The following is a 27,157-nucleotide window of genomic DNA, read 5'->3' on the forward strand; positions in this document are numbered from 1 at the left end:
AAAGGGAGAGCCCCACGTACCAAAAAAAAAAAAAAAAAAAAAGAAATAGCCTAACGAGCTATGGCAGACTGTATTTTTCACAAAATGGCCACAATATTACCAGCCCCACATGCTCTTCTAGAACCTTCCCTCTCCCCCCTCCTCTTGAACCCATGTGGGCATGCGTGATGGCCTTGATTAATAGAGGATGGTGGAAGTGGCTGACGTCTGAGGCTAGGTCTAAAAAGGCAATACAGATTCTCTCTGGATCTATCTTTCTTGGGACATGCACCTTTGAAGCCATGAGCTGCCATGTAAGGAGTCTGGCTACCGAAAGCCTCCAAGTGGAGAGCCCACAGGGAACAAAGCCCAAGGAGCCCCAGGTGCTCCAGTTCCTGGCTGTCTGAGCCTTTCCAGCTCAAGTACTAGACACGAAAGTGAGGAAGCCTTCAGGTGAGTCCAGCCTCAGCCGTCATCTGATTGGAACTGCCTGAGGGCCCCTTGCAAGAGCCACCTAACAGCCCTGACAACCTCCAGAACTGTGAGAGAGAATAAGAAATGTTTGTTGTGATGTGGCAATAAAGAAGTAGTACACTGGCATTCCTGCTTCTTTTCAGACCCCCACGGACCCCCAAACCATCTTCCTCAGAGCAGCCAGAGGACATTTAAAAAATACAAATTGTATCGAGCTGCTTCCTCTTCCAACTTCAACGGCTTCCTATTATCCAGACTGACACCCAGCTACCTCACCTCCCTCCAAAATGCTCCTCCCTGACTGCCTATCGAGTCCATTTTCCATCACTGCTGTCTCACTGGCTACACTCGTCACACGAGTCTTCTTTCTTCCTCTGCTTTGCTAAACTTGTTCCCATCTTGGGGACTCGGGAAAACTCTTCACTCTGTCTGAAGGCTCTCCCCCCAGATCTTTGCACGGCTGGCTTCTTCTTGTCATTCAGGTTCCAGTTTAAATGGTGCCTCCCCAGAGATGACCCAGTCTAAAGCAGTCACCCAGCCTCTCCATCACCGGCCCCGTTTTAATGACCTACATATGCCATGTTGCAATCTGATATTTCCTTTAGTTTTTGATTTGTCTGATCTCCCCCACCAATCAGACAAATTAGTATTTTCTTGTTGGTTTACTGATTTGTCTGATTGCCCCCATGGGAGCAGAGGTCTTCTCTTGGTCCACACCATATACCCAGCACTTAGAACATTGACCAGCAAAGACCAGATGCTCAGTTAATATCTGAAGCCTAGATAAGTGAATGAGGCAAGCAAAGGATTTCAGAAGGGTGCTGTTTTGTTCAGCTGCCCCTCTACAGTGAAGTGTGGTTCGATAGCTCAGTGCAACATGCCCTGGGAACTGCCAACTAATTATTCTAGTCCTGTGCTCATCAAGCAACTTTCTGATTGGAAATGTTGTTGCCTAAATGAATTCACCCTTCAAGAGGAAGCAGGAATCCCACTGTAAATTATTACTTTGTGGTAGTCATTCATACATTAGTCAGTGCTTTAAATGTCTGTCACCCCAAACTTCCCCACTCTACCTACCCATCTCCAGTCCGTCTCTACTCCCACAGCATAAGACAGCTTCACTATTTCTGGTTGAATGGATAAGATTGGGTTTCTGACCCCACGAGGCTAATGATAAGGCTGAGTAGGGTTCCCATGAGCAGCTGGCCTCCCCATCGCAGAAAGCACACTTGAACGTCACAGAAAACACAAAACCTGAGGCGAACAAACATCTTCCAACTCAAGAGCACCCTGCAGTTCCCACACTGCTGCTGCGCGTGTCCTACCTTCAGCTCATGAATCAGACTTCTTGTTTGGTGGAGGCTGTAGCAGTCTTGGCTCTTCACTGCAGACAGCAGGTGGCTGGTGTAGGCGAGCAGGTGGAGCAAGTCCCCCTCGGAGGTGGTGAAGTACTGCCACTGCCTCACCAGCTCATCGATGTCACTCTTCCGCTGCCGAACGCCCTGGGCAGCACTCTGCCACCTCTCCTTCAGCCTCGTGAACTTCCAAACAAATTCCGGTCTTGGGAAAAATAGATGGTTAGAGAATTCTGACATCAACATGTAGAAAAACTAACTATCAACATGTAATAGGAACTTAGATTTGCTATTTATGTGCACAATTTACATGGAAAAAAACTTCTTTAAATCTGAGCACCATTCAGTGTAAACATGATGGGGAACTTGGGGCTGGGGCAGGGGCAGTGTGTGGGTTGGTGAAAGGTGTTTATCACAAGATACTTGCACATGGCCTAGTATTTTCCTGGCATGCATGACAACCACTGCCTTAAACAAACTTAAGCTGTTTGTTTTGTTTTGTTTTGTTTTTTGCGGTACGCGGGCCTCTCACTGTTGTGGCCTCTCCCATTGCGGAGCACAGGCTCCGGACGCGCAGGCTCAGTGGCCATGGCTCACGGGCCTAGCCGCTCCCCGGCATGTGGGATCTTTCCGGACCGGGGCACGAACCCGTGTCCCCTGCATCGGCAGGCGGACTCTCAACCACTGCACCACCAGGGAAGCCCCTTAAGCTGTTTTAGCACAGATTATGCCAAGTGCTTTATGGAAAACTAAACATGGGATCAATGGGAAACAGATGAACAGATAGGTCCCTTGCAATGTTATCGATTACTTGAGGGCTGTATGCTACATAATTTCAGCAATAAAGAACATGTTTTCTGCAACTACTCAACTATTTATTTCCCAGATAGACAATGTCCTTCACATGATAAATAAGGCCTTTTATTTATTACGGGAAAAGTCATGCTTTGCTGTACTGATCAGATCAAAACTAGTTAATCATCCTGAAATTGGCTTGGATTTTATTACTTCAGAGCTAGGAAAAATGGGTTTTATATTTCTTAGTTATGTTGAAAGAGGATTCAGAGGCATATGGGTGATGATGGGGAGGAAAATAATGCCTATGGAGACATTTGGAGAGGTCATTTAAGGCCAAGCCCCCTGGGGCTCTGTCAGCAATTTCAGCAGCTATGCAAGCAGGTACAGTTACTGTCACCAGGCTGCCTAAGGGGCCCCGCTCAGCCTGACTGGAACTCCCCGGAGACCCCAACCTCATGTACACAGCATAGAAAGAAGTCTCTTCTTTCACAACTGTGACATAGCTATCTACTGGGAACAGCAGCACTTTGAAATTTATTTTTTAAACAGCAAAACATCATGAGGCTGAAGGCAGAGAGGAAAACACAGTTTAGAAAAATCCTTTGGGGTAAAAACTTAGATAATGGTACTAGGTGGATGGGTGCTTGCAAAGCATCTGGTCTGCTAAGCCCACCCATCTACCATAGGGAAAAGGGCCCCTGATGTTTTTATGGCCATGAAGCAAGACTCCATCCTAATATAAAGTCAGAAGACCGGCCCCATGGTGGTCTACCAATGACATGGTCTCAGGCACTGATGTAGTCAAGATTCACACGGTGGAAGGCCCACCAGGCTGCATTGCCTTCCACATGCCCACAACCATTACGAGTCCCAAAGAGCTTACCTCTTCTCTATTTCTGCTGTGTCCAGGAGTTGTAAGCACTGGGTGACATAAGAGTCAGCAATTGTCTGGTTTATAGAAACTTCAGCTTCTAACATCTGTATATGAATTCAAATATGGGAATTGTTTTTGTCAATTTCCTAATAAAATCTAAGCTCACAGAGGATATGTGAGGTGATTAATTTTCAAAAGATTTGAGGCTAACTGCAAAAAACGCTTAATCATCACAACAGTACCTATGAATATAATTAGAAGCAAATAGGTCTAATAATAACTACACCTAAGGCCCATTATTGGGCTTTTTCTACTTGTTAGGCACTGAGTAAAACATGCATTGTCTCACTTATTCCTCAACCTTACGACTTAAGTAAATACTATCAGACTCATTTGAAGAGGAGGAAACTAAGATGTTCAGTAACTTATCAAAGTCACCCAGCTTTGCCCGGACAGATTTCATTTTCAGTGGATGATCTTAATGTAACAAAGCAGACTTAAATCAGTTACACTAAAAAGTTACAATGCACTAATCATGCACATTTTGGAAATGCAGGGTCTGCCTATAACCACCGGGAGAACTCTCAAATATACGTCAGCATCAGCATGGGGAAACTCCTCTGTGAAATTATTAATGCTACAATTATAATTATACCGGGTGCTTCAATACTTTACAAAACTACTCAGTGAAAATGCAAAGATGACTTGAAGTATTTTAACATGCTCTTGGTAAAGCGGTACCGTGTTCGCATTATGCAAAAGCAACGTTGTGCTAGAAGCTTCCACCTACTGTAGAAAATCTAGGAGTTCTGTCATTAATAAAATAGAGCAGCAAAACAAAATTTTGAAATTTATGAAATATGTGAGAATTTTACAAATGATCAACCAACAACTGAATTTGCTCAAAGACATATATTCTGTGTTTAGGGGTTGAGGATTGATAGGTACTCTCTGTATTTTACTTTATTTAATCTCTCTTCCCCTGAGTCCTGCCCCAGGGTGAGGGGTCCAAGGTGGCAGAGAGCACAGGTTTATTTACCTCATACGTTTTCTGCTGTTCCAGGAGAGCAGGGAGGCTGTCAGCAATGTTCACCTTGAGCATCTCTTCTATCTTCTCCAAAAGCTGGACCCACTTTTCACAGCAATAAAGAAACTTTTGATTCAATCCAATCCCCTGAAGTTCACTAAGAAGGTTTAAAAACAAACAAAACAGAGCCATATAACAATGACATTACTGGGCTCAACTGTTAATTTTGCCTTAATTGAAACAGAATGGGAGAGCTGGGCTGTTCTGACCTGCAGCGTTCCAGTGCTGTCGCCGTGGCCCGAATCCATTGCCGGTTCACATTTTGTAATGTCTTGACAGCTACGTCACTAAGCGGGAGCTTGAGGCTTACTTCATTCAAATGCTCAATATCAGGTGACTGGGCTGTCAGTGCCAGCACGTGATTCTGTGAAAAAGAAATTAAATTCCAGGTTTTTGGATGCCAATAAGATATCTGGATTATGAAAAGGCTTCAGAAATCCTACAGACCTTCCTTATCTCAAACAAGAGGGAAAACTGGGGCCTAAATAGGTAAACGACTTGCCCACAGTCAAATAGCTAGTTAGTGTCAGAATCGGACCTGAACCCAGATCTCTCAATCCTGTGTCTTTTCTAGAACAAGCTGCACACATGGCCAGAACTGAAACAGCCCAGGAAATAGAAAGTGATCTCAGATTTTTGTCTTTGAAGAAGATGGAAATGAGCTTTCTTTTTTAAAGGACCCATTCCGGACCTTCAAGTCCCATTTAGTCTGCCAACAACTTGACCTTCAACAGAACATGCAGTTTATTTACAAAGTAAATGAAAATTCAATCCTTAAAATAATCCTAGCAAAGCATGGTAGTTACACATCAATATCATGGTGAAATCATAGGAAAGCAAACTCACCAAAATTTTATCTTTAAGACAATATTCCAGGGACAGCCTCTAGGACAACAATATATTAAGCAAACATCCTTCACAATATCCATGTTCTCACTACAGAACTCTGCCACAATAGTCTAGGTCAGGGTCAACAAACTTTTACTGTCAAGGGCGAGATCATAAATATTTTAGCCTTTTATGACCCATATGATCTCTGTTGCAAATATTCAGCTCTGCCCTTGTAGCATGAAAACTCCCATAGACAGCACGTAAATGGTGGAAGGGCATGGCTGTGCCAGTAACACTTTATTTACAAAACCAGGTGAGGGGCTGCATTTAGACCATGTGCCATAGTTTGCTGACTCTTAATCTAGGTTATGAATATTGGTCCTCAGGAGTGTGCAAGATCCAGAATTCTTTCATTCTTCCATTCATCTATGTTAACTATACTAAACTTACTAAGGTAATAAAGAAGGAAAAAAATATACCATTAATTTAATAGGGCATTTTACTTTTTGATCTTCAACTAACCAGAAAAATTCAATTCATCTCAATAGCCAACTGCTGGATTATTTTAGTTCATTGAAGCTAACTAGTAAAGACGTCAAGATTTAAAAGTCTACTAAAATTACTGAGGCATATTACTAAAATAGATCTCATGACCCAGCAATTCCACTCCTGGGTATATATTCAAAAACGACCAAAAACACTAATTTGAAAAGATATATGAAACCCAATGCTCGTAGCAGCATTATTTACAACTGTCAAGATATGGAAGCAACATAAGTGTCCATCGACAGATGAATGGATAAAGAAGATGTGGTACATATATACAATGGAATATTACTCAACCATAAAAAAGAACAAAGTTTTGCCATTTGCAGCAATATGGATCTGGAGGGCATCATGCTAAGTGAAATAAGTCAGACAGAGAAAGACAAATACTATATGATATCACTTATACGTGGAATCTAAAAAATACAACAAACTAGTGAATATAACGAAAAAGAAGTAGACTCACAGATACAGAGAAAAAACTAGTTGCTACCAGTCGGGGGGGGCAATACAGGAGTGGGGGAGTAGGAGGTACAAACTATTGGGTATAAGATAGGCTCAAGGATGTATTGTACGACATGGGGAATATAACCAATATTTTGTAATAACTGTAAATGGAAAGTAACATTTAAAATGTATAAAAATTTAAAAATTGAAAAAGAGAAATAATCGACAAATAAATTGTATATATTTAAAGTGTATGGGACTTCCCTGATGGTCCAGTGGTTAAGACTCCGTGCTCCCAATGCAGGGGCCCTGGGTTCGATCACTGGTCAGGGAACTAAACCCCGCATGCCACAACTAAGAGCCCGCATGCTGCAACTAAAAATCCTGCGTGCCACAACTAAGACCTGCTACAGCCAAATGAATAAAATAAATAAATAAATATTTAAAAAAAAAAAGTGTAAAAAAAAGATCCCTATGTTGTCATACTTTTCTAGATCTTAGGGAAAACAGGTCAAGAATGAATGGCACATCAATGACTGTGCTCAAGGGTTAAGATGCACATAGATGACAGTAATTCACTTATTTTTTGTTCTATGGTGAACCTGAGCCCTTAGGAATGACAAATATTGGCAATACCAGGAATAAGTCAGGATTTCCTTCTTTTTCTTGCTGGTAGAGCTTATCCAAATTCTCTTCTTCATGCGTAATGAGACCTTTTAAAGAGTCCAACTGGTCCCCAAAATCCTTGAACTGTGATAGAACAAACTAGAACAAGAGAAGTTTTCATTAGAAACAATTTTCATGTGCATCTATAACAGAATCAAGCGCAGCCTTGTGATAAAAGTCCAAGCTGTTTTCAGCCCTAAGCAGTTCATTATCTTGAATCCAGAACACTCCTGATACTCACTTTGTGCCTTTGGCAAAGTAGGAAGCCTTCACAGGGATGAAAAGATCAGTTGCTTGACAGGGGCACCTAGAGGAATCCTGCTAGCTAAATATTTTTTCCCCGCTGTGTGATATTGGAGCCCCATGGCCTTCTATTCAGCTTTTGATAATTCATGCACTAAAGGCTTTTCAAAAAGTGAATAAAATACATAACAAATGGTCGTGCTTTAAGCAGCTACTCTATGACTCAATTACCCAACTTGGAAATTCAAATAACTATGAGATCTGAACAGTGCATGAAATATATCACCTTAACATGTTCAATAAGGAAGAAATGTATGCTTAAGATCTGCCCATTGCCCATGTGATTGAAGAATCACATGACTGAAGAATCATGTCAAATGGTAGATATGTTTAGGGCATCTTTATTCTGTGGTTTCCCTAAGGTGCAGCCCACAAAGCACTAATAACTATCACTTCGCAAGATATAAGGAATTGAAGGGAGTGTGCAAATGTCCAAGACTTCAAGTTGAATAGAAAACTAAGAGGAACCTTAAATTCATTTGTTTTCATAAGCAGCATCTTTTCCAAGTAGGAAGCCCTCTGGAGGGAGTGCATTTGACCAGAGAGGAGCACGTGGGTGTTGGGCTCTGCAGGCTGTGGCAGTCGATCCAGGAGAGTGGAATCTTGGAGAAAGGCTTCTTTTGTCTTCTGCACATCATGCTGCAGCTCCTGGAGAAGAAAAAAGTGATCGCAAAACATTTCCTCCTCCTTTCCCAACAGAAATCCCCAACTCATGCCACTCCATCAACATCTAGGAGAATTTCTGCCCTGAAACAGTGGGTGTGGCTTTTTGTTACTGTTTATTTTAAAGAGATAAAAAAGCTAAGCCTTCTTTATATGATATCACTGGTACTGTTCTGAAATTTGTCAGTTCAGAGCTAAAAGTAACCATGGATAAATAGAGTTGGGGCTTCTAGTTTACAGAAACTGGAGATGACTTGGGTACAGTCTTATGTTTTATATTTCTAATCAGTGAACACTTTAAGGATCTGCTTCAATGCGTTTTAAGAATCAATCCAACCCCGTCCTCTGCCTGACACTTTGTGACATAAATAGATTCATGTGCAGAGAGCACAGAATTTCATTGACCAAGACGATTTTAGGGCTGCTCCAGAAATGTTGCAACTGCGTGAAATTTCTGTTTTTGTTGTTTTTTTAATGCCAACAGATTAGATAGAAGTTGATCAGAAATATGGTTCATATCTGCTGGATTCTTATCTCTAATTTAATTGGTTAATACTTCTTTATTTGACCTATAGTATTAAAAGATACAAAATGTACCTGGTCACCTAGTTTAAAACTAGAAAGTATTTGCTTTCTAGGCATTCATTAACATAATAGAATAAAACCACAGAGGAAAGTATACAACTCTTAAATAATAGTCTAAAAATCATTATATCCACAGAAAAGCCTTATTAACATGGTGGTGAATCTAAATGATTACTCATTTAGATTAGATAATTATTTAGATTATTTAGATAATTATTCATGATTATTTCTAAATCAAGAGATTCAACATCTACTATTCTTAGATGACCACATTCAGCTGATATATTTCTGCTTTTATTGGAGACTTTGTATGAAGCTTTGGCTTTAGAGATTTACCTGCTAGAGTGAAAGGGGAGATTTGGAAGGAGGTGGTGTCAGGTGACCCTGACCCAGCTACCTGCTGCGTAGCCCTCACCTCTGAGCCACCACCTGGCTCTCCCAACCCCACACGTCCCTGTCTTGCCTGTGTCCTACATGGTCTGCTCACACACCTGTCCTGACCCACTCCTCCCTCCCTGTGGTCTGTCTAGTCCCTGGGTCATGGCCCTGTCTGTCAGGCTGTCTTGGCCTTGGTTTTCCCAATGGGCTTAACGCCTACCTTTACGTCCCGCAGGGCTGGGGGCAGGATCTCTGCCAGGTTGTTTCCAGATGTGTTGATGTTTGCGAGCTGTTGGTACTTTGCTTCCTGCTGCTCCAGTCTTGCTGCAGCTTCAGCGTGAGCACTGTTATATGCCTTCCAGAGCTGTAGCGGGCTCTGGGCCCTCTGCAACTGGTCTGCAATGTCTTGGTTTACCTGTGTCCACCTGTCAGGGCAACATGAACAACAGGAACCTCATCCATCCTTTCCTTTGCAGCAAAAGCACAGCGCCCACACTCTACCCATAAGTTGAGAGCAGATAAATTAAGAAGACGTGTTAATGTCTTTTCAAAATTAATGCCATCATTAATATATAAACAGAATTCCAAATTAGGAAACTTCATTGACTTTATAATTCTCAACAAAACCCGCAAAATTTGTGACTGGCAGGAAACACCTATTGTATGATGAATGTCTCTTAGGCAAAGGTGAAGAAAGTACTGAACTGTTTGCTTGATGAAACTTTCTCCACATGGGAGGGCCTCCTATTTTATAGAGGGGGTCTTTAAGTAGGCCTTATTTAAATTGCGTTTATGTCCAATTTATTTTCTAATTACAAAAGCAACATGTTCCTTATATAAAAGTAGAAATAAAAAACAATATATTTTCCTACTTCTCAGCAAAGGGTATTTATTTCCTATGATGTTCTAAATTTGCTAATGTTTTAATGTTTTGTGGAAATACGGTACGTTGTAGGACTAATTTCTTTGTGAATTGAGAGAAAAAAATGGCAGATATTACCTGGTACTTGATAATATTTCATTTGTTCTTTAGAGAAAAGTTAATTCCTGTGTATTCTCTTTCTACTTAGGCCAATTTGCATCAGAAAGTTACTCACTTGGTAAAACTGATCTTAGTCACATGAGAAGAGAAAACTGCGTAGCCCTCAAAGGATGCTAGCACACAATATATGAGGGAAGGCAGCAGCAGAGTACCCAGGCCCCAGATTTACATAGCTGGTCTCCATGGGGAGGCTAAAACTCAACTCTGGAGTCCAGGCGAACTTAACTAGAGCTGTTGATGAAACCTAGTTAGAGACCTCGCTTTTAGAGTAGATACCACCAAGTTATGAACAATTGCAAATATTAAAAGTATTTTTGCATCCATGAAAATTAGCTAATTTTGTGGTGCCGGCACATTCATTGGTTGTATGATTTGTTTTTTGGATTCTCATTTATATGCACTGTTAAACTGCTACAAAAACTAAAAATCATAATAATAAGAAAAATAAGTTATTTTCTGTAATACATTTTTCATTCTATTAAAATTGAAAAGTAGAAAAAAGTAGAAATTTAAAAATTTTGCTTTTATTCCATCCTATAGACTGTAATATCTTGCCTTTCTTTCCCATTTAACTTAAAAAATTTTTCCCATGGGAAAAAAATTTTTTTTCCCATGTTATTAATAAAGAATAAGTAAGCCTAAGTTTAAATGGCTGTACATAATGGTCTATAAATGGTCTTTTTTTGTTTAATTACCAAATTCCAGCTTACTATGGATATTGGAATAATTTTCAATTTTTGCTTCCAAAAATAATGCTCAGATACAACTTTGTTCAAAGGCTTTTTTCTGTATTTCAAGATATTGGTCTTAAATTAGACTTCTTAGAGAATTATTGGGTCAAAGAATATAAATATGTAAATATTTTTAAGGTTACGGGTATATGTTCAAACTGCTTTCTGGAAGCATTATAATATTTACATTCTCACCCAAAACACATGAGAATGCTTGTTTCACAATATCCTCAACCCCGTTAAGTGGGCAAAAAAGGTGACAAATGGCATAATTGCTTTACTTCTTTGTATTTCACAAATCTTCTCAGAACCACCGGTTTTTAAATAAGATTTTCCCCAATTATAAATACTATAAATATAAATACTAAAAATATAAATATTATAAATAAATAAACATATGCTCACAACCCCCCACAAAACATGTGTGTTTAAATCTATCCATACCTATATTGAGATTGCCTACCCATCTACCTACCTACCTACCTGTCTATAAAGAGAAAGTAAAAAAAACACCTGACATCTCATGGATCTAGAGATAACTACTGTTGGCATTTTGATGCTATTTTCTTCAGTCGTTTTCAATATGCCTTCTGATATATTCTTGTGCCAACAACTGAATGTGTATGGGCACTGGTGACAACTGAATCCCTTTAATAGCAACCTGAACCACCATATGTTTTGAGGGAGGCCCCCATTACTGTATGTGTGTAAATTAGATACGTGTCTGTGTTTACCTTTACCCTCACTCCTCCCCCTCTTCCACTAAGGACTGGATCAAGGGCTGAGGACACCACTGCAGGGTACATAAATGTGGTGTCCCTTGTTCAACATATATTCAAAGTTGGTTTATAGGAGAGGCTGAATCTGCATGAAGGAAGGGTGGAGAAGGCCACTGAGGGTAGCTTAATCTCTTCATCACTGTCTGGAACAAATCAGCTTTGGGCCAACTTTCATATCCCATCCAGCTATATAAAAGCCTCACAATCAACCAGGGCCACACTCCTTAGAAGGAGTTTTCTATCATAAGTAGTTCATCAAAGAATTCCTCCCAACCTCACAAATATCTCCTGAGATGTATTCTTACATCCCCTTACTTCCACCTTATAATGTTTCCAGTGAGACAGACTGCCCATCTGGCCATCCCTTAGCCTGTTTCTGCCTGTTGATTTTGGTGCCCTTGAGGATCGCATTGGGCATTTAGCCTATGCCCACTGAACGTGGCTACACTGGGGCTGTACTTAGGACATTTCTAGATTGATTATACCAAACACTTGTACAAGGCAAGTAATAGCCTTCACAACGTCAAATCTTACGTGAACAAGATCCTTCCAAGCAGGAGAGACCAGAATAGTATGAAACCAGTTATCTCAGATGATTAAGAAGGCTTTACCCAGCCTACGTCCCTTCATTTGTCACACGTCATTAAGATAAAAATATCTGCTCTACCATTCAAATTGCATCTTAAAGTGTACCTTGTATGAGTATTTTGGCATTTCTCTTGAATTATCTCAGCAACTGAGGGGCAGTAATCTTTGAGTTTTCCAATAACCTCCTGGAGTTTCTTCCAACTCCCTTCACTGCTCTCAGCTTCATCTTGAAGAGTCTAGGAGGACAGAGCAGGAACGTCAGTTGCAGAACAGCCTGGCCTCGTCCAAAGAAGGCAGCGGCTGGTCAACACTTGCCGCTGTACCACAGTAATGTTAACACTCAAACTTTAATAGGACAGGGATAAATTACCAGAAATGTGAAGAAGAAAACTGAGAAGGCATTCTTTCATAGGGGCTAGCACTTGAAATAGCATATTTAAAAAAAAAACACCCCAGACCCAAACCTTTAAATTGTGAAATAATATGGACATGAAAGAAAGATGAAGAAAAATTCACAGTATACTTGTACCAAGTTTCACTCATTTGGTTCATGTCATTCATTTTGAAATTTCAAGTTATACTTTTGATGCTGCTGTTTAAAATACTGTTTTGTGTTTCTCTGTGGAGAACATAACAGTAATTGTGTTCATTTCTGTGCTTCCTTCCATTGGAGATTTTCTGCCAATAATGCATTGTGCCAAGATCTGGTTAATATACCTGAAGGTTCTGCACCTGGCACCTTAAGGCCTCTAATGATAAAACCACAGGTTTGCTGTGTTCCATGCAGTACCAGAATCGGATCGTCATCATATTCACTTTATCATAGAGTTTATCATAAGTCTTCCACTCCTGTAAAACAGACTGCATGGAGGTCTTGAGCTCATTGACCTATACAAAAAGTAGAAACATATTTAGGAAATCATCGACAAGAGGCTCTCTCATCTTTTTTGTTTCCCCCTCCTAAGGACTCTACCACCGTATCCAATCTAGGCATTTTAATTTGAGAGTGGAGCTTCAGTGATTCACTGAAGGTGAGAAGGGTGGGTCAATGAACAAGAAATATCAAAGAAGGCTAAGTTTTAGAGTAGCTGAATGGAAAAGAGCCCTGAGACCAGAGTCTCCAGCACAGAGAGAGTTCAGCCTACAGATGGACAGCCCAGGGAAAAAAACACTGATTGAGGAATCAGAATCTCAGGATATACATTTCAGTGACACCCTATTAGCTTTCTGACCTTGGGCAAGTTATTTAATCCTTGAGTCTATTTCTTCATCCACAAAACAGATATAATAAATGAAAACATAAAGAAAATAGTGTCTGTGAAAATGCTCTGAAAACTGTAAAGCATTATAAATGTAAAGTGTTAACCTGTGTTACCTGGCACTTAAGTCTGGTTACTACTGGAGAGCAAGCAAAACTTGGAGAGCATCATGCTTGGCCAAAATGATGGGCAAGTGCAAAGTAGGAGGAAATGCAATGGTGGCCATATTTTATTCTTTAATGTGTTTTGGTAATTATGAAAGGTTGAAAATTGAAGCATTTAAATGACCTCTGACACAATCGAGAATATACAAGTATATAAATCTTTATATATTATGTTAAGAACACTTATATCTCAACAATAAAAAGACAACCAAACTCAAAAATGGACAAAGGATTGAATAACCATCTCTCTAAAGAATATATACAAATGGCCAATAAGCATATGAAAAGACACTCAACATCCACAGTCATTAGAGAAATAGAAATCAAAATCATGAGATACCACTTCACATCCACTAGGATGGCTATAATCAAAGTTGGATAATAACTAGTACTGGCGAGACTATGGAAAAATGAGAACGCTCATACACTGCTGATGGAAATGCAAAGTGGTGCAGCTTCTGTAGAAAAGTTTGGCAGTCTCTCAAGAAGTTAAATACTGTATAGTTACCATATGACCCACTAATTCTACTCTTAGGTATATGGCCAAGAGAACTGAAAGCATATGTTCACAAAAAAACCTATACACACACATTCTCAGCAGTGTAGGAGGGTTTTAATGTCTCCACATCCTTGTCAACACTTGTTACTGTCTGTCTTTTTATTGCAGCTATCCTCCTGCAGCCTGTGAGCATCTTCAGGGTAAGAACCATTTTTCTTATCATTGCACCCTTGGCAGTGAGCACAGTGCCTCACAAAAGATATGTTAACAAATGATTCACACAGATATGTTCAGCTCACCCCTACTTTTCTGCCTGAGTCCTGGGGGAAGAATGAGGCTGAGGGTCACCTATGGATTTCATTTACATGGGTTATTCCCAATTCTCTCTTGGAACAAATGGTTGAATGTAGATTTTAGTAGATGACAAATAATCCACAATAAAGACTCTCTGGGAAACATGGACACACCTATAATAGGTTAGTATTTACAATTTCTCCCTCCATTTGTGGGGAAATGTCAAAGTTGCAAGTGTCTGAGGATGCCTGTCCTTTGTCTTTTGGTGTTCTTCCTCCCAGAAGGGGTAAATGCAGACTTTGACATGCCTTTCATACAATTACCAGACGTCTTCCACAGTCTTCTATGCTTTCTCCTCACCACATGCTGTTTCTCCCCACCTCTGGAGTTTTCCCTATGCTGACCATGCTTCTAGCTTAACAGAGGCTACATGCGATAGGATCACGCCCTCCCTGAGGCATCTCCCTGGGTGTGGGGAATCTGAGCTGCTTCTTCATAACTGCTCCTGTATATCTGGCCAAGAAACAACGCCAGATGCTCTGCTGGGTTTGGGGCTGGGGGTGGAGACATTTTTGTGTCTGTGAGTACATTAGACAAAACAAAGATAACCAGGTGGACTTCTAGCATGCCAAGGATGTGGGAATTTGGTGGCTTTGCCTCTGAGTATCCAGTGAAGGAAAAAAATAAGAGAGATCTGAAATGTTTTTCTCTACTTCACTTCAGTAGTTTTCACAGCCACTTTTCAGTTTTTGGTATGGAGCGAGTGTCCATTATGAAACAAGAAATAAGGTAAAAGAAGGATACGTGGAGAGAAATAGTACGCTGTAAATGAATTCTAGTACCTGGTTGATAACACTGGTTTTCTTTTGAAATAACTCATCAATTCTGGATGCTGTATCTTCCAGCAATGGCATTGTCCCACTCTCTGAAGTCAGGTAACTTTGTCTCAATTCATCCAATGCTTTGGATTTAATTGCAAGTTGATTTTCTATATCCTGGAAGGGCAAGAGGAAAAGGTGCACAAACTCCTGCACTTTTCAAGTAATAATGCCAATAGAGTATGTAATTTAATAACGTTACACAGAAGACATTTTAATCATATCACACTCTCAATTCAAGTTTTACAGTGAAATTTTGTAATATAAATTTACAATATTACAAAATGAGGTTTTACAATACTTTCCATTATCACATGGCTCTAGATTTTAGAAGAGTCTAGGTAGCAAGTCCTTATCATCATGGTATAGTAGAAAGAGTCTAGGAGATATAGTCTCCATTCCACGTCTGCCCTGTACTGGCTGTTGGACCAAGCATTAAGTCATCAAACTGCCAAGTCTGCATTTTCCCATCTGGAAAATAGTGATGACATCCCACGTCTGAGTAACTTAGCACTCAGGTGAAAGCAGGGCGGCCGGCTGGGGGTGCTAGAGCACTGAGCTTACAGTCAGGAGGTGGCTGTAAACACTCTAAAATGGAAATGGCTAGTGGGTAGTTAGAAACAGGATACGACCATCTGAAAAGATCTCTTATGGAGGTGTTGATGCCCATATACTATATCCAGTATCATTCTGTAACCTTCTAAGTAGAACAGGGGTCTGAGCCGACTTTCCAGCCCCAACAGTGAGAAGCGCCATGCCTTCCTGTAGGCGGTGCAGAACCCACGTAACCTGGGCCGTCTACAGCGAGGGACAGTGGAACTGCTCTCAACAGGAGTGACACAAGCAGGGCGGTGGGGAGGGAGGAGTAAACCCACGTTTGGGTGAGGGCACCTCAAAGACCACGTGACCTGGCAAATGATGACTGAACGAAAAAAGGGCACAGCCAACATGCTCTAGACCAAATGGGATTTAGACAGTGGTTCTGAGGGAAAAGTAGTCCTTTGAGAACACATTACACAGTAGGTAAAATAAAACCATTTTCCTCTGAAGAAACAAAAAGAAATACTAAAAATCATGGAGACTTCAGAGTAATTTTGTAAATACTGGAGAAATTAATAAAAACACAAAAACTGGAAAACATCTAAATCAAAATCCCCGTGGAACATTTTTTTTTTTTTTTTTGGCTGCACCGTGCGGCTTGTGAGATCTTAGTTCCCCAACCAGGGACTGAACCCAGGCCACAGCAGTGAAAGCACTGAATCCTAACCACTGGACGGCCAGGCAACTCCCAACATTTTTTTCTTAGGAGTAGCATTCAAATCTCTTAAGAACTACAATAACCATGAAAATACATCTGTTTATCATTTAAAAACAGCATTTTGCAATTCTGTAAAACACATGGACACATCTATTTTATAGAAGAAAGTTAAGTAGCTGGGGGCTTTGAGGAGAACCCTCAGAAACTATAGCAGCTTGCCCTACTCCCTGGGGCAGGTGTGGTAACTAACAGCCTGACCAAGCCACACTGGACAGGTGCTGTGTGTCTTCTCACCTGACAATCCAGGAGTGTCTTCTGCACCGAGATCACACTTTCAGGTTTTTGTAAAGTGTTCAGTCTCTCCTCTTGTGCCTCCATCCAGTTGTTCAGAATCTGTATTTTGTTTTCATTCTCAGTGATACTTTCCAAAAGTTGTTCTAATTGTTGTATCTATCAGTTATGAATAAGAATAAAATTTTCTTATTTTAAACCACGTTTAAAATGTAAATGTCGTGATATGTCATTTTTAATAGGATAATTTTGTTTCTTCTCAGATTTCTAACGTTTTGCACAAGATTTCCCAAGAACTTTCAGAATAAAGATTCATAAGTCAGGAAATATGAATTATTTTCTCCTTTTTTAAAAAAATCTAACATTTGAAATGAAAGCTAACCTGATAAGAAAGCTGGCTGCTCTGGAGTTCCACAATATCTGTACAAAACAAAATCATGTTGCTAACACTCAACATTTTTTCATTGCATCATCTATTGATATATGTAAAGCTTAAGAAATTATTTTTTCCCCAGACTCTCTTCATTAGACTCACTTAAAAACTGTCAATATAAAGAATATCACAAATAATGCATCAATTTAATAAAGTAATATTTTTTAAACGTCTGTGATTCTTCTCATTTCTAATGCTTACAATGTTTATTAGGTTACAATCATAGTATATATAATGTTTTATACTTCTTTTCATATGCCATAGGCGCTTTCTATGTCATGACTTGCTGCCCAGTATTTCATCCAATGGACACCATATAATTTGATTAACTATTTCTCTCGAGTTGGAAATTCAGGCAGTCCACATTTTTCACCCGAATAAATAATGTTGAATTGAACACTTGGTGCACATATCTTTTCCTTTTTGAAGGACTGTCTACTTAAATAAATGTAAAAGAAGTGGACTGCTGGGTTAAAAGGTAAGATGATTATTATGGTTCTTGAAATTTTCTGAATGCTTTCCAAAAGGGTATGTAAGCCATTATCTGCAATGTATGAATGTGAAAGTCTTGGGCTTTTATCTTTATCTGAAGTTTTTCTAATTTAGTAAGTGTATAATGTTATTAATGTTTATTTCAAACGTCTGACAATTAAAGTGGTAACCTTTCCATATTTATTTGCCAATTATAATTTTCTCTTTTGTGAATTATCTGCTCATGTTCTTTGTCCATCAGGTCTTATTTGTATGCATTCGCCACACAATAAAGAAATCAACCAAGTTTCACTGTTGTATATAAATATTAAATATTTTCCCAAGAATAATTGTGCTTAATCTTTTCGGTCATGGAATGAAAATCTACCAAGAAGCCATATACATTTTTCTTCCTTTTTATAATCTTTCTAAAGCTGAAATAGCTTTGCTGCTTTTTAACACCTACTTTCACAGAAAATGTCGAAACTTCTGACCATTTAGTAGCCTCATGTAATACTCGACATCTTCTTAAATAACATTTCTCCTCTTCATTTGCCTAAGTCAATTTCCCACTAAGAAATCGCGAAGAAATATAAAAGCTATTTCCGACTCTTATATGCACCAATGGAGGACAGGATTTAAAAGGGGCTAGAATTCAGATGATTACTAGGTTTAACTGTAAGTTAACCAGACAAATGTCTTTTTGTTTTTTTTAATTAATTTTTTTTGGCCACTCCATGCAGTATGCAGGATATTAGTTCCCCGACCAGGGACTGAACCCATGCCCCCTGCAGTGGAGTGTGGAGTCTTAACCACTGGACCAACAGGGAGGTGCCACAAATGTCCTTTAAAATTTTTCAGAAAGTGGTATTTTGCAAAGGCTAAATCATACATCAAGCTGTGACCATGAGCTCACCTTTCCATTCAGTGTTCCATGGACCCGGTGCCATTGGCGGTTCATCTCTCCGAGATGCTCTGCAAACTCTGTTCTCTCATAGCGCTTACTTTCCACATCACAGGTGCTTAACTGAAGTAATGACTGGTTAACAAAGTCAACTATCCATTGTTTATAGTCCATTTCCATTCTAAACTCCTAAAATGAACAAAGAAAACAAAATTAAACCACCAAAGCCTGAATTGAAGCAGATGAACTGGACCTCTCCTTTGGTGCACTGTAGGGGGCGCCAGGCTCCCACCCAGTAATCAAGAGGCACCTGTCTGGAGTTATGTTCTACCCTCCCCCAACCCCACCATGCATCTGCTTTATTTGCCTGGAGAGTCTTTTGGGCAATTACACATTCCTGGGAACAGAGAGACTCACCGCTTTCAAACAGACTGAAAAGTCAAAGATGTACGGTACCATGTATGGTAGTTGCATCACAGGAACCAAAATCAAGACCCAGAGTCTGACAAAGGGTTCCTTTGAGAGGCTTCCCGAGAGCTCCACTGGAATTCAGAGCCATCCTGTGGGCTCATGGAAATGACAGGACGGGAAGTCTGAAGTTAAGACTCTCCCAGAAAACCCAGGACACCTTTAAGGAGCTCTGCCAGTTTAGGCAGCTTCTCTGTCCCTCTACGGACGGTCTAGGCCTCCCCGTTTGGATGACTTTAAGTTCTAGAGCAATCCTAAACCCTCCCAGGGCCAAGCATGTTTCTGTTAAGGCTGATACTTGTTGGGTTTATTCTGGCAAGTTCCAGCACCCCCATAGCAGACATCCAAGGGTAAAACTATGTGCCTGTGAGAAAAATACACATAGGCCCTCTACAGATTGTACTGCTCACTGAAGTTAGGATGGGATAGGACATAAAAAGGAAATCCTTGCTAATACCATGCTTTGTGATTAAGCCATTCATCTTCTGCCTACCAGAGGCTACATCCATTAGCTTATGAGGTCTTGGAAAGCAATGACCAGAGTCTTCATTCATCTTTGTGTTCCTAGTGGCGAACACCTTGCCCGGCACACAATAAGTGTTTGTGTGTGGCTTGTTAAATGTTAGTTAAATCTACTTGAAATCAAATATCATGGAGAAGGCCACATCCCTATCTACTTGTAGAAGGATATCAACTTTTCCTTACGTATTCTCTTATCCAAAGAACATTTACTTAACACCTATTGGATGCCAGGTGTTGGGCTAGGTGTGCTGTTTCAGGGAGGTAAAGGAGGAGCCCCTGCTCTCAAGAAGCTAAGTCAAGGTGGGGAGATAGGCAAGTAAGAAAATAATTATAATACCGGGTGACAGGAACTATTGATAGCACCATGGAGACACCTAATCCTGGAAAGTAAACTGATCTGGCTGGGAGAGTCAGGGTAGATTTCCAAATGAGAAGATACTTGAACTGACTCTTGAAGGATGACTAAGAAGATTCCTACAGCTAAAAGCGGGACACTGGAATTCCAGGCCAAAGGTACAGCACGTACAAAAGCAAAAGCACCAGCAAGAGAGCGCCAGGGGCGGTGGAGGGACCGCAAAGGATTTGGTTCAGGCAGAGTCCACGGTTTACGTGGGGAAATGAAGAGCCAGAGCCAGTTAAAAGCTTGGATTCTGTCCTGTGGTGATGGGAGCTACCAAAGGAATCTGGGCAGAATAAGAGCAAGTACACTAACTCCTCTCTCTAGAATCATCCACCATCCCATTCCCCACCCTTAGAATTAGTTTTTCTAAATAATATCCTCCATGCCTCTTTGTTCAGTATTTCCCTTCCAACTGACTTGCCTTCTTTATGTAATGAAAAGGCTTCTGGCTTTTTTGTATAATTACCTTGTACTTGTGAAGAAGATTTTTAACTTGAGATGCAGAACTCAGTGAATGCTCAGAGTCTTTATCTGCAGTTTGATGTTCCACATCGTTCATCCAGTTAATCATTTCTGTTATTGCTTTACGAGATGGCAATTTCTCCATCTGAAGCTGCAAAATCAAAATGATTTCCATTTAATTACCTGCAGTTAACAAAATGAATCAGGGCATCACTTAAGATAATACCTGGTTTGATAAAAGGTCTTACCACATAATTATGCAGGTTACTCACAAAAACTAACCCAGCATTCAAGCTCAGAATAAGTGATCCCAAAACAATGACAATGACCTTCACATAAACTAACACAGTGGTGCAGACAAACTGGGAAATAAAGTAATTAAGCCTGATTTCTCTCTTAAGAAAGATCCCACTGGAGGAGAGTCCAGTAATTAAGACCTATATTCAGTGGTGCCAGAGAAAAGATAGGTGGTGTCAGTGAAAATTACTGAGTCAGAGAAATGATTTTAAAAGAGTTGTGAGCTAACAAGTGAATGCTAATTCAAATGCTGGGTTTTTAACTACTTACCTGGTGAAGTTTTTCTTGGATGTCAGGAAGTTGAGTTATGAGCATTGTCCACTTTTGTTCAAACTGTGCTAAAGAAGCTCTCAGTGTCGCCGTATCAGCTTCTTTCAGGTGAAGAAGTTGGTTCCCAGTACTTAGAACTGCAGTTTTCAAGGAGGACTTTTCATCAAGTTCCTTTGAAAACTCCTAAAAGGAAACAGTTTCAAAGTTTAGAAACTTTTAAAATTTAAATGTGTCATGGAAGGACTTCCCTGGTGGCGCAGTGGTTAAGAATCCACCTGCTAATGCAGGGGACATGGGTTTGAACCCTGGCCTGGGAAGATCCCACATGCCGCAGAGCAACTAAGCCCATGCACCGCAACTACTGAGCCTGCGCTCTAGAGCCCATGAGCCACAACTACTGAGCTCGCGTGCCACAACTACTGAAGCCTGCGCGCCTAGAGCCTGTGTTCTGCGACCACCGCAATGAGGAGCCCGCGCACCGCAATGAAGAGTAGCTTCCGCTCACCACAACTAGAGAAAGCCCACGCCCAGCAACGAAGACCCAACACAGCCAAAAAAATAAATAAACAAATAAATATAAATAAATAATAAATAAATAAATAAGGCATGGAGTAACTAAGAGTCAGAATAACTGGTTAGAGTCCAAAACTAAATAAATGAATTCAATTCAAATAGTAAATATTTATATGTGTATGTATGCATGTGTATATGTGCTCACATGTGAGCGCACACACACACACACACACACACACACACACACACACACATTTTTCCTGCTAAGTGTCAGGCACTGTTCCAGGCATTTGATATATGGTGGGGAACAAAAGAGATGGAGTTCCTGCCCCTTGAGTGGCTTATAATCTAATGGATTAATATTTTTAAAAATAGACAAATCATCAACTATAAAAAGAAAATACGGAACACAGCACTACGTTCATTTTTTTTTTAAGTTCATATTAAATGAACTAAACACAACAAATTTTTAACTAAAATATCTGAAATCTTTCCTGGTACTTACAGGTTTTTTCCAAGTATATTTAAAAAATATTTATATTTTAATATCAAAGTGAGTAATCATAGCTACAAAATATGAAAAATGGAGAAAAGACTAAGGGAAAAGACGAAAAGGTCTCAAAGTATAATTTATATCACAAAATTAATACTTTCTTTTCTTCAAAAAAAACCCCTTAAAACAACAGAACAATAACATTTTAGTAGAAATATCAATTCTGTATATAACAATTTAAAACCATGTATTTATTAGCTAACATTTATGAATTAATAATCCTGTGAGGTTTTAGGGGGCAGGTAGGGGAGTTATTTTCTGCACTTGTAAAACATGCCCCATGTCAGGGCAAGTTTTAAATATATATATATTTTATAGTGTCAATTTAAAATATACTTTGTCATTATTATAAGCATATAAATCAATAGTATAAATAAATAGTTCTAAGTTTGAAGAATGCAGCTGCTATTAGCCCAAGTTTTACCCCTTATCTACAAATGATTATGGAAACTACCACACCAACTCTCCTACTTTTCCCCCGATATCTTTTTCTAACCAACAATTACCTGAGCATATTGTATTACAACTTACAAAAAAATTGTTTATGTTGCTTCTGATTGTGTCCAAGTCCTGAGACACATTGAGGGACTGCTCTTTCCAGTAGTTCAGAGTTTGCTGAGAAGATTCCAACCACTTGGTTAACTGATCTGAATCTCTGTTATAACTAATAGGAGCAAAGTGGGAGAGAAAGGAAATTAGAAACGATTGCATCCCCTGTGTATTTTCTTCTGTTTCACCATTTATTTTCTTGTGTTGACCAATCCTATTATTCAGAAAAATCATGATTTTTTAAAGAATTATACCCTGTTTAATCCCAGGTCCCAAATCTGATGCTCCTGTCATTTTCTACGACTCTATAATGACTAATCAAGAACAAAGAGGCATTTTAAAGTCTAAAATAGTCTTTTAAAAGTTTACTACAGCTATACAAAAGTAAACCCACAGGTAAGGACAGAAATTATTTTTATTCATCAAACGTCCTCTATAGATTTGTGTACAGTAAAAATATAATCAGCATTGGTATAAGTTGTATAATAGCGAATTGCTATTGGCTGGATGCCAATATATTTATCTGATGGAATGAAAATATCCAAGCAAAATGCTGTCCCTCTTGTAACTTCTAAACTTCTCTAGGTTAAGACAGCCTCCCTAAGAGGTGGGAAAGAGAATGAGGTTAAGTGTTCTATGTTTTCTACCTTCTTCAAGGGTTTCAAGAATGAAGTAAGCGAAAGACAAACACATATGATATCACTTATATGTGGAATCTAAAATATGATAAAAATGAACTTATTTACAATACAGAAACAGACTCACAGACATAGAAAACAAACTTACGGCCAGCAAAGGGGAAAGGGATGGGGAGGGATAAATTAGGAGTTTGAGATTAACAAATACATACTACTATATATAAAATAGATAAACAACAAGGTCCTGCTATAAAGCACACAGAACTATATTCAGTATCCTATTAAACCACAATGGAAAAGAATATGAAAAAGAATATATATATGAAAAAGAATATATATATGACTGAATATATATTACTGAACATGTATTATGAATCACTTTGCTATATACACCAGAAACTAACACAACATTGTAAATCAAGTATACTTCAATACAAAATAAAAAAAATTTTTTTTTAAAGATTTGATCAGTTAAAGCAAAAAAATTCTTTGAAGAACTCCAAAGACTTTTTCAAACTATTCCATCAGCTAAAATTACTTTTAAGATTTAAAAAAGTTTGGGGGGCTTCCCTGGTGGTGCAGTGGTTGAGAGTCCGCCTGCCGATGCAGGGGACACGGGTTCGTGCCCTGGTCTGGGAAGATCCCACATGCCACGGAACGGCTGGGCCCGTGAGCCGTGGCCGCTGGGCCTGCGCGTCCGGAGCCTGTGCTCCACAACGGGAGAGGCCACAGCAGTGAGAGACCCGCGTACCGAAAAAAAAAAAAAATTTTTGGAAGAGTGTAGGAAAGAGCAACATCATGGCATAAAGGTAACATGTATAATTTTATAACATAATTCCTAGTTTCCACAGGACTGATTACACATTATCCTGAGTCTTGCAAACTAGCATCAGAGACTCTAGTTCCCATTTAGCCTGGAAGAGGGACTCAACTGCTTTAGACTGTCAAAAACCGTACAACAGGGGGACGGCACGTAAAATCTGGTTGCCTGCAGAATCCCTCTGAGGTCTTTTTCTGATGCCAATCAATCCCTAAGAAACCACACCTGAGCAGATGCTTGAGAAGCGTTTGCAGTCTATGTAGTTCATGATCAATTTTTTTGTTTAGGGACAACCACTGCTCTTCCAGTTTTGCAATCTGGCCCTCTAGTTCAGGACAGCTCACGGAAACCACCAGCTGTTTGCCTTCATTCACAGTCTGGTAAAGCCGGGCATGCTTCTCATCGATGTTCCTTTTTATTTGCTAATAAAAATAAAGTCATAGAATGAATGATTTAAAAATTAAATCAGCCAGTCAATTCACAAATACTTCATGAAAAACCTACAGTAGAGGCTACTGAAGAAACAGTAACACTCTCCAAACCCTCAAGACTCTTGCAGTCTGGCTGAACAAACATGATTAATGGATTATTAATTATCTTCCACAATGAGAGTGTCCAATGCATTTCTACTGTACAGATTATACATGCAATATAAAATGAAAATTCACAGATTTAGACCTGATCGTTACTTCTTTCACCTAGAAACTAAAAAGGTGATGGTCTACAGGGCACACTGAGCTTGCCAGAGAGGTTTTGTGTGACCTAAAGCTTATTCTGAAAATCAAGAAATTTTATATAGAAATCAAGATTTCCTATGACTCGGGGAAAACAGGAAGCTCTAGCAAGCTCCTTTGGAAGAGGTTGTTCTCCTGGGTTCTCCTCCACCACTGTCCCCACCAGCCCTCCAACTGTCCACCCACTCAGTGACCTTTATCTCCATTCTCCTGCCTGGGCACCTGGAAGCATTTCACATTGCGGTCTAGGTATGAAGGGGATCAATAAGAAAACATTTCTTTATCACCCTTTAGACCCAAACAGTAGGGGGGAAAGCTCATTTTGAGAGTCTTCTGGATATAAGGATTCAGGAGGGAGAAGAGGATTTTAGAAGAATAAATGAAAACAACACATTGCTAATTCAACTTCATGAAAAAAAAAAAAAAACTTCAGAACTGTGAATGCAATGACCCCCTGAAGAGAACTCTGTCTAAAGGCAATTATCTCCTGCAGTTGGGTTCAGCTAATGACACATATCCTGACAGCTACTGAAATTTAATCTTAAAAAATAAATTATGATCAAAACAGAACATTTGCTATTTTCCAATTAACTTAAGCTTTTTTAAAAATTAATAAAAAAGTCTACCTCCAATGCCCTTTCCACCACTCCTAGCTGCAACTCCTTCTGCCTGCCCGAGTCCACAGGCTAGGATAAAATGTCCAACATTAGTTTAAAAAAAAAAAAGGTTCTAATTTTCTAAGCCTTCAGTGTGAGACACTTCATCTTAAGAGCATCTCTGAGAAGTTTGGTTTTTTTTTTTTCCAAAATATCTTTTGTTACAGTTACATGGAAATGCTATTGTTTCATGGGTTGCCCTCATAACTGAGAAGTTTTAATTTTCCCATTTTATACACGGGAGTCAGACTGCACTGGTCACTCGGTCAATGAGGTGTCAACCGGCACTGGAACATGGCTTGTTCAACACCAGAGGCCATGCAACGGACTGACCCTACATTCCCGGCCCACAGACGTCCCCTGATCAAGATACACACAAACCTCTCCATGACGCAGAAGACGATAATGACCTAAGGAACGCTATCAGTGAGATGGGCTTTACTAGATATCTGTCTTCTTTTAGTCTGGCAAATGTATTTAAAAGTCTTAGAACAATTATTTTGATTTTTTAAATATTTCTAACTTAACAGAATCACAGGCTATAGTTTAAGGTATACAGCTACTCTTGGGGAAATAATCAGGCTTCTAACAGGTTGGCTAATATGAACTGTTTCTTAATATAATAAGGTTTAAAACCGATCTGTTTTCAGCTGCATTCTTTCAGCTGTTCAGGTGGTACCTTCTGCACCCCTAGACTAACAAAGAATTAAAGAGCAGCTTCCCACCCCCATAAGACTCAGCTTTACCTGAGTTCAACTCAATATGACAAAATGGCAAAGATATCCATGGCAGCTTTCAAGACACCTAGAGAGCATAACTACAGCATTCCAGCCTCTGAAAAATGTTCCTTACAGGAGCTTAAGTGCCTCCAAGGAATGGTGGGACCCTGCCAAGTATTCCATGCTTTCTTCTTCCATTCGGTCTGGTCTGGCAACAAACCTGCCTTTGAAGTTTTAAAGTTGATATATGATAGCAACCTCTAGCTGCACAACTCAGATTCTGACCACATACATTCTAAAATTAAAACTAAGTATTTTCCGTTTCTGCAGAAAATATTTAAAACTTGTTTTTATCTGTTGGTCATGTTCTTAATACCACTTGAAAACCATTTTAAGGTTTTATCTTTTCTATGGCATTGAAATTTGAGACATAGAGACTTTGATAATAACAATATCAAACATTACACAAGAAAAAATTTCAAGTTTGAAGTCTCTTTATAACGCTGGTGGCAGGTAACAGATTATTGTTTGTCTCATAGGCTATGTCCAGTCAGGGCTTCACTGTTGTCATAAAACTAAAAATATGTTCAGAGGCCCGTGGTTTACAAAGTTCTTCCCATACTTTAGCTCATGTCCACACCCACTGACATCCACCTCCAGAGACTGGTAGCACCAGCTTGATTACCTACATGCTACAGATAAAGACACTGAGGCTTAGGGACAGAAAGTTGACGAAGTGATAAGTGACAGCCAGGACTCAAACCAAGGTCCCGACCCCACGTCAGACATGTGGTTATGTCAAGAAGCCCACAAGTAAATCTGCAGTTTCCCCAAATATGTCTCACTGTGAGTTGTGTGAGGAATGATATTTCATTTCAATTCAAATCATTCACCTTCAAAGTCAAGTAATTTAGCCAAAACACAATAAAAATACAAAGTGCTACAGACAATGACTTTGACGGCTTAAGTGGAAGCAAAA

At 39.6% G+C, this 27,157-nt stretch overlaps 2 protein-coding genes across 2 annotated transcripts in view; one reads left to right on the forward strand and one right to left on the reverse strand.

Moving 5' to 3' along the window:
* Window positions 1-27,157, forward strand: part of ESR2 (estrogen receptor 2) — a 175,180-nt gene that overhangs the window by 106,164 nt on the left and 41,859 nt on the right. The window lies entirely within an intron of this gene.
* The window catches only part of SYNE2 (spectrin repeat containing nuclear envelope protein 2), a 311,661-nt gene that overhangs the window by 50,593 nt on the left and 233,911 nt on the right, over window positions 1-27,157 (reverse strand). Inside the window, exons 79-94 of the mRNA XM_024750801.1 lie at window positions 24,295-24,491; window positions 22,594-22,726; window positions 20,997-21,179; window positions 20,434-20,580; window positions 18,590-18,766; window positions 16,773-16,928; window positions 15,185-15,337; window positions 12,844-13,014; window positions 12,232-12,362; window positions 9,207-9,411; window positions 7,829-8,008; window positions 7,028-7,156; window positions 4,777-4,931; window positions 4,520-4,664; window positions 3,490-3,584; window positions 1,779-2,013 (exon numbers count right to left, since the gene is read on the reverse strand). Of these exons, the coding sequence (XP_024606569.1) occupies window positions 1,779-2,013; window positions 3,490-3,584; window positions 4,520-4,664; window positions 4,777-4,931; window positions 7,028-7,156; window positions 7,829-8,008; window positions 9,207-9,411; window positions 12,232-12,362; window positions 12,844-13,014; window positions 15,185-15,337; window positions 16,773-16,928; window positions 18,590-18,766; window positions 20,434-20,580; window positions 20,997-21,179; window positions 22,594-22,726; window positions 24,295-24,491 (2,592 nt within the window). The remainder of the gene's footprint in view (window positions 1-1,778; window positions 2,014-3,489; window positions 3,585-4,519; window positions 4,665-4,776; window positions 4,932-7,027; window positions 7,157-7,828; window positions 8,009-9,206; window positions 9,412-12,231; window positions 12,363-12,843; window positions 13,015-15,184; window positions 15,338-16,772; window positions 16,929-18,589; window positions 18,767-20,433; window positions 20,581-20,996; window positions 21,180-22,593; window positions 22,727-24,294; window positions 24,492-27,157) is intronic.

The sequence above is a fragment of the Neophocaena asiaeorientalis genome, unplaced genomic scaffold, assembly GCF_003031525.2.
Source record: "Neophocaena asiaeorientalis asiaeorientalis breed wild unplaced genomic scaffold, Neophocaena_asiaeorientalis_V1.1 scaffold140, whole genome shotgun sequence".
Lineage (NCBI taxonomy): Eukaryota > Metazoa > Chordata > Mammalia > Artiodactyla > Phocoenidae > Neophocaena > Neophocaena asiaeorientalis.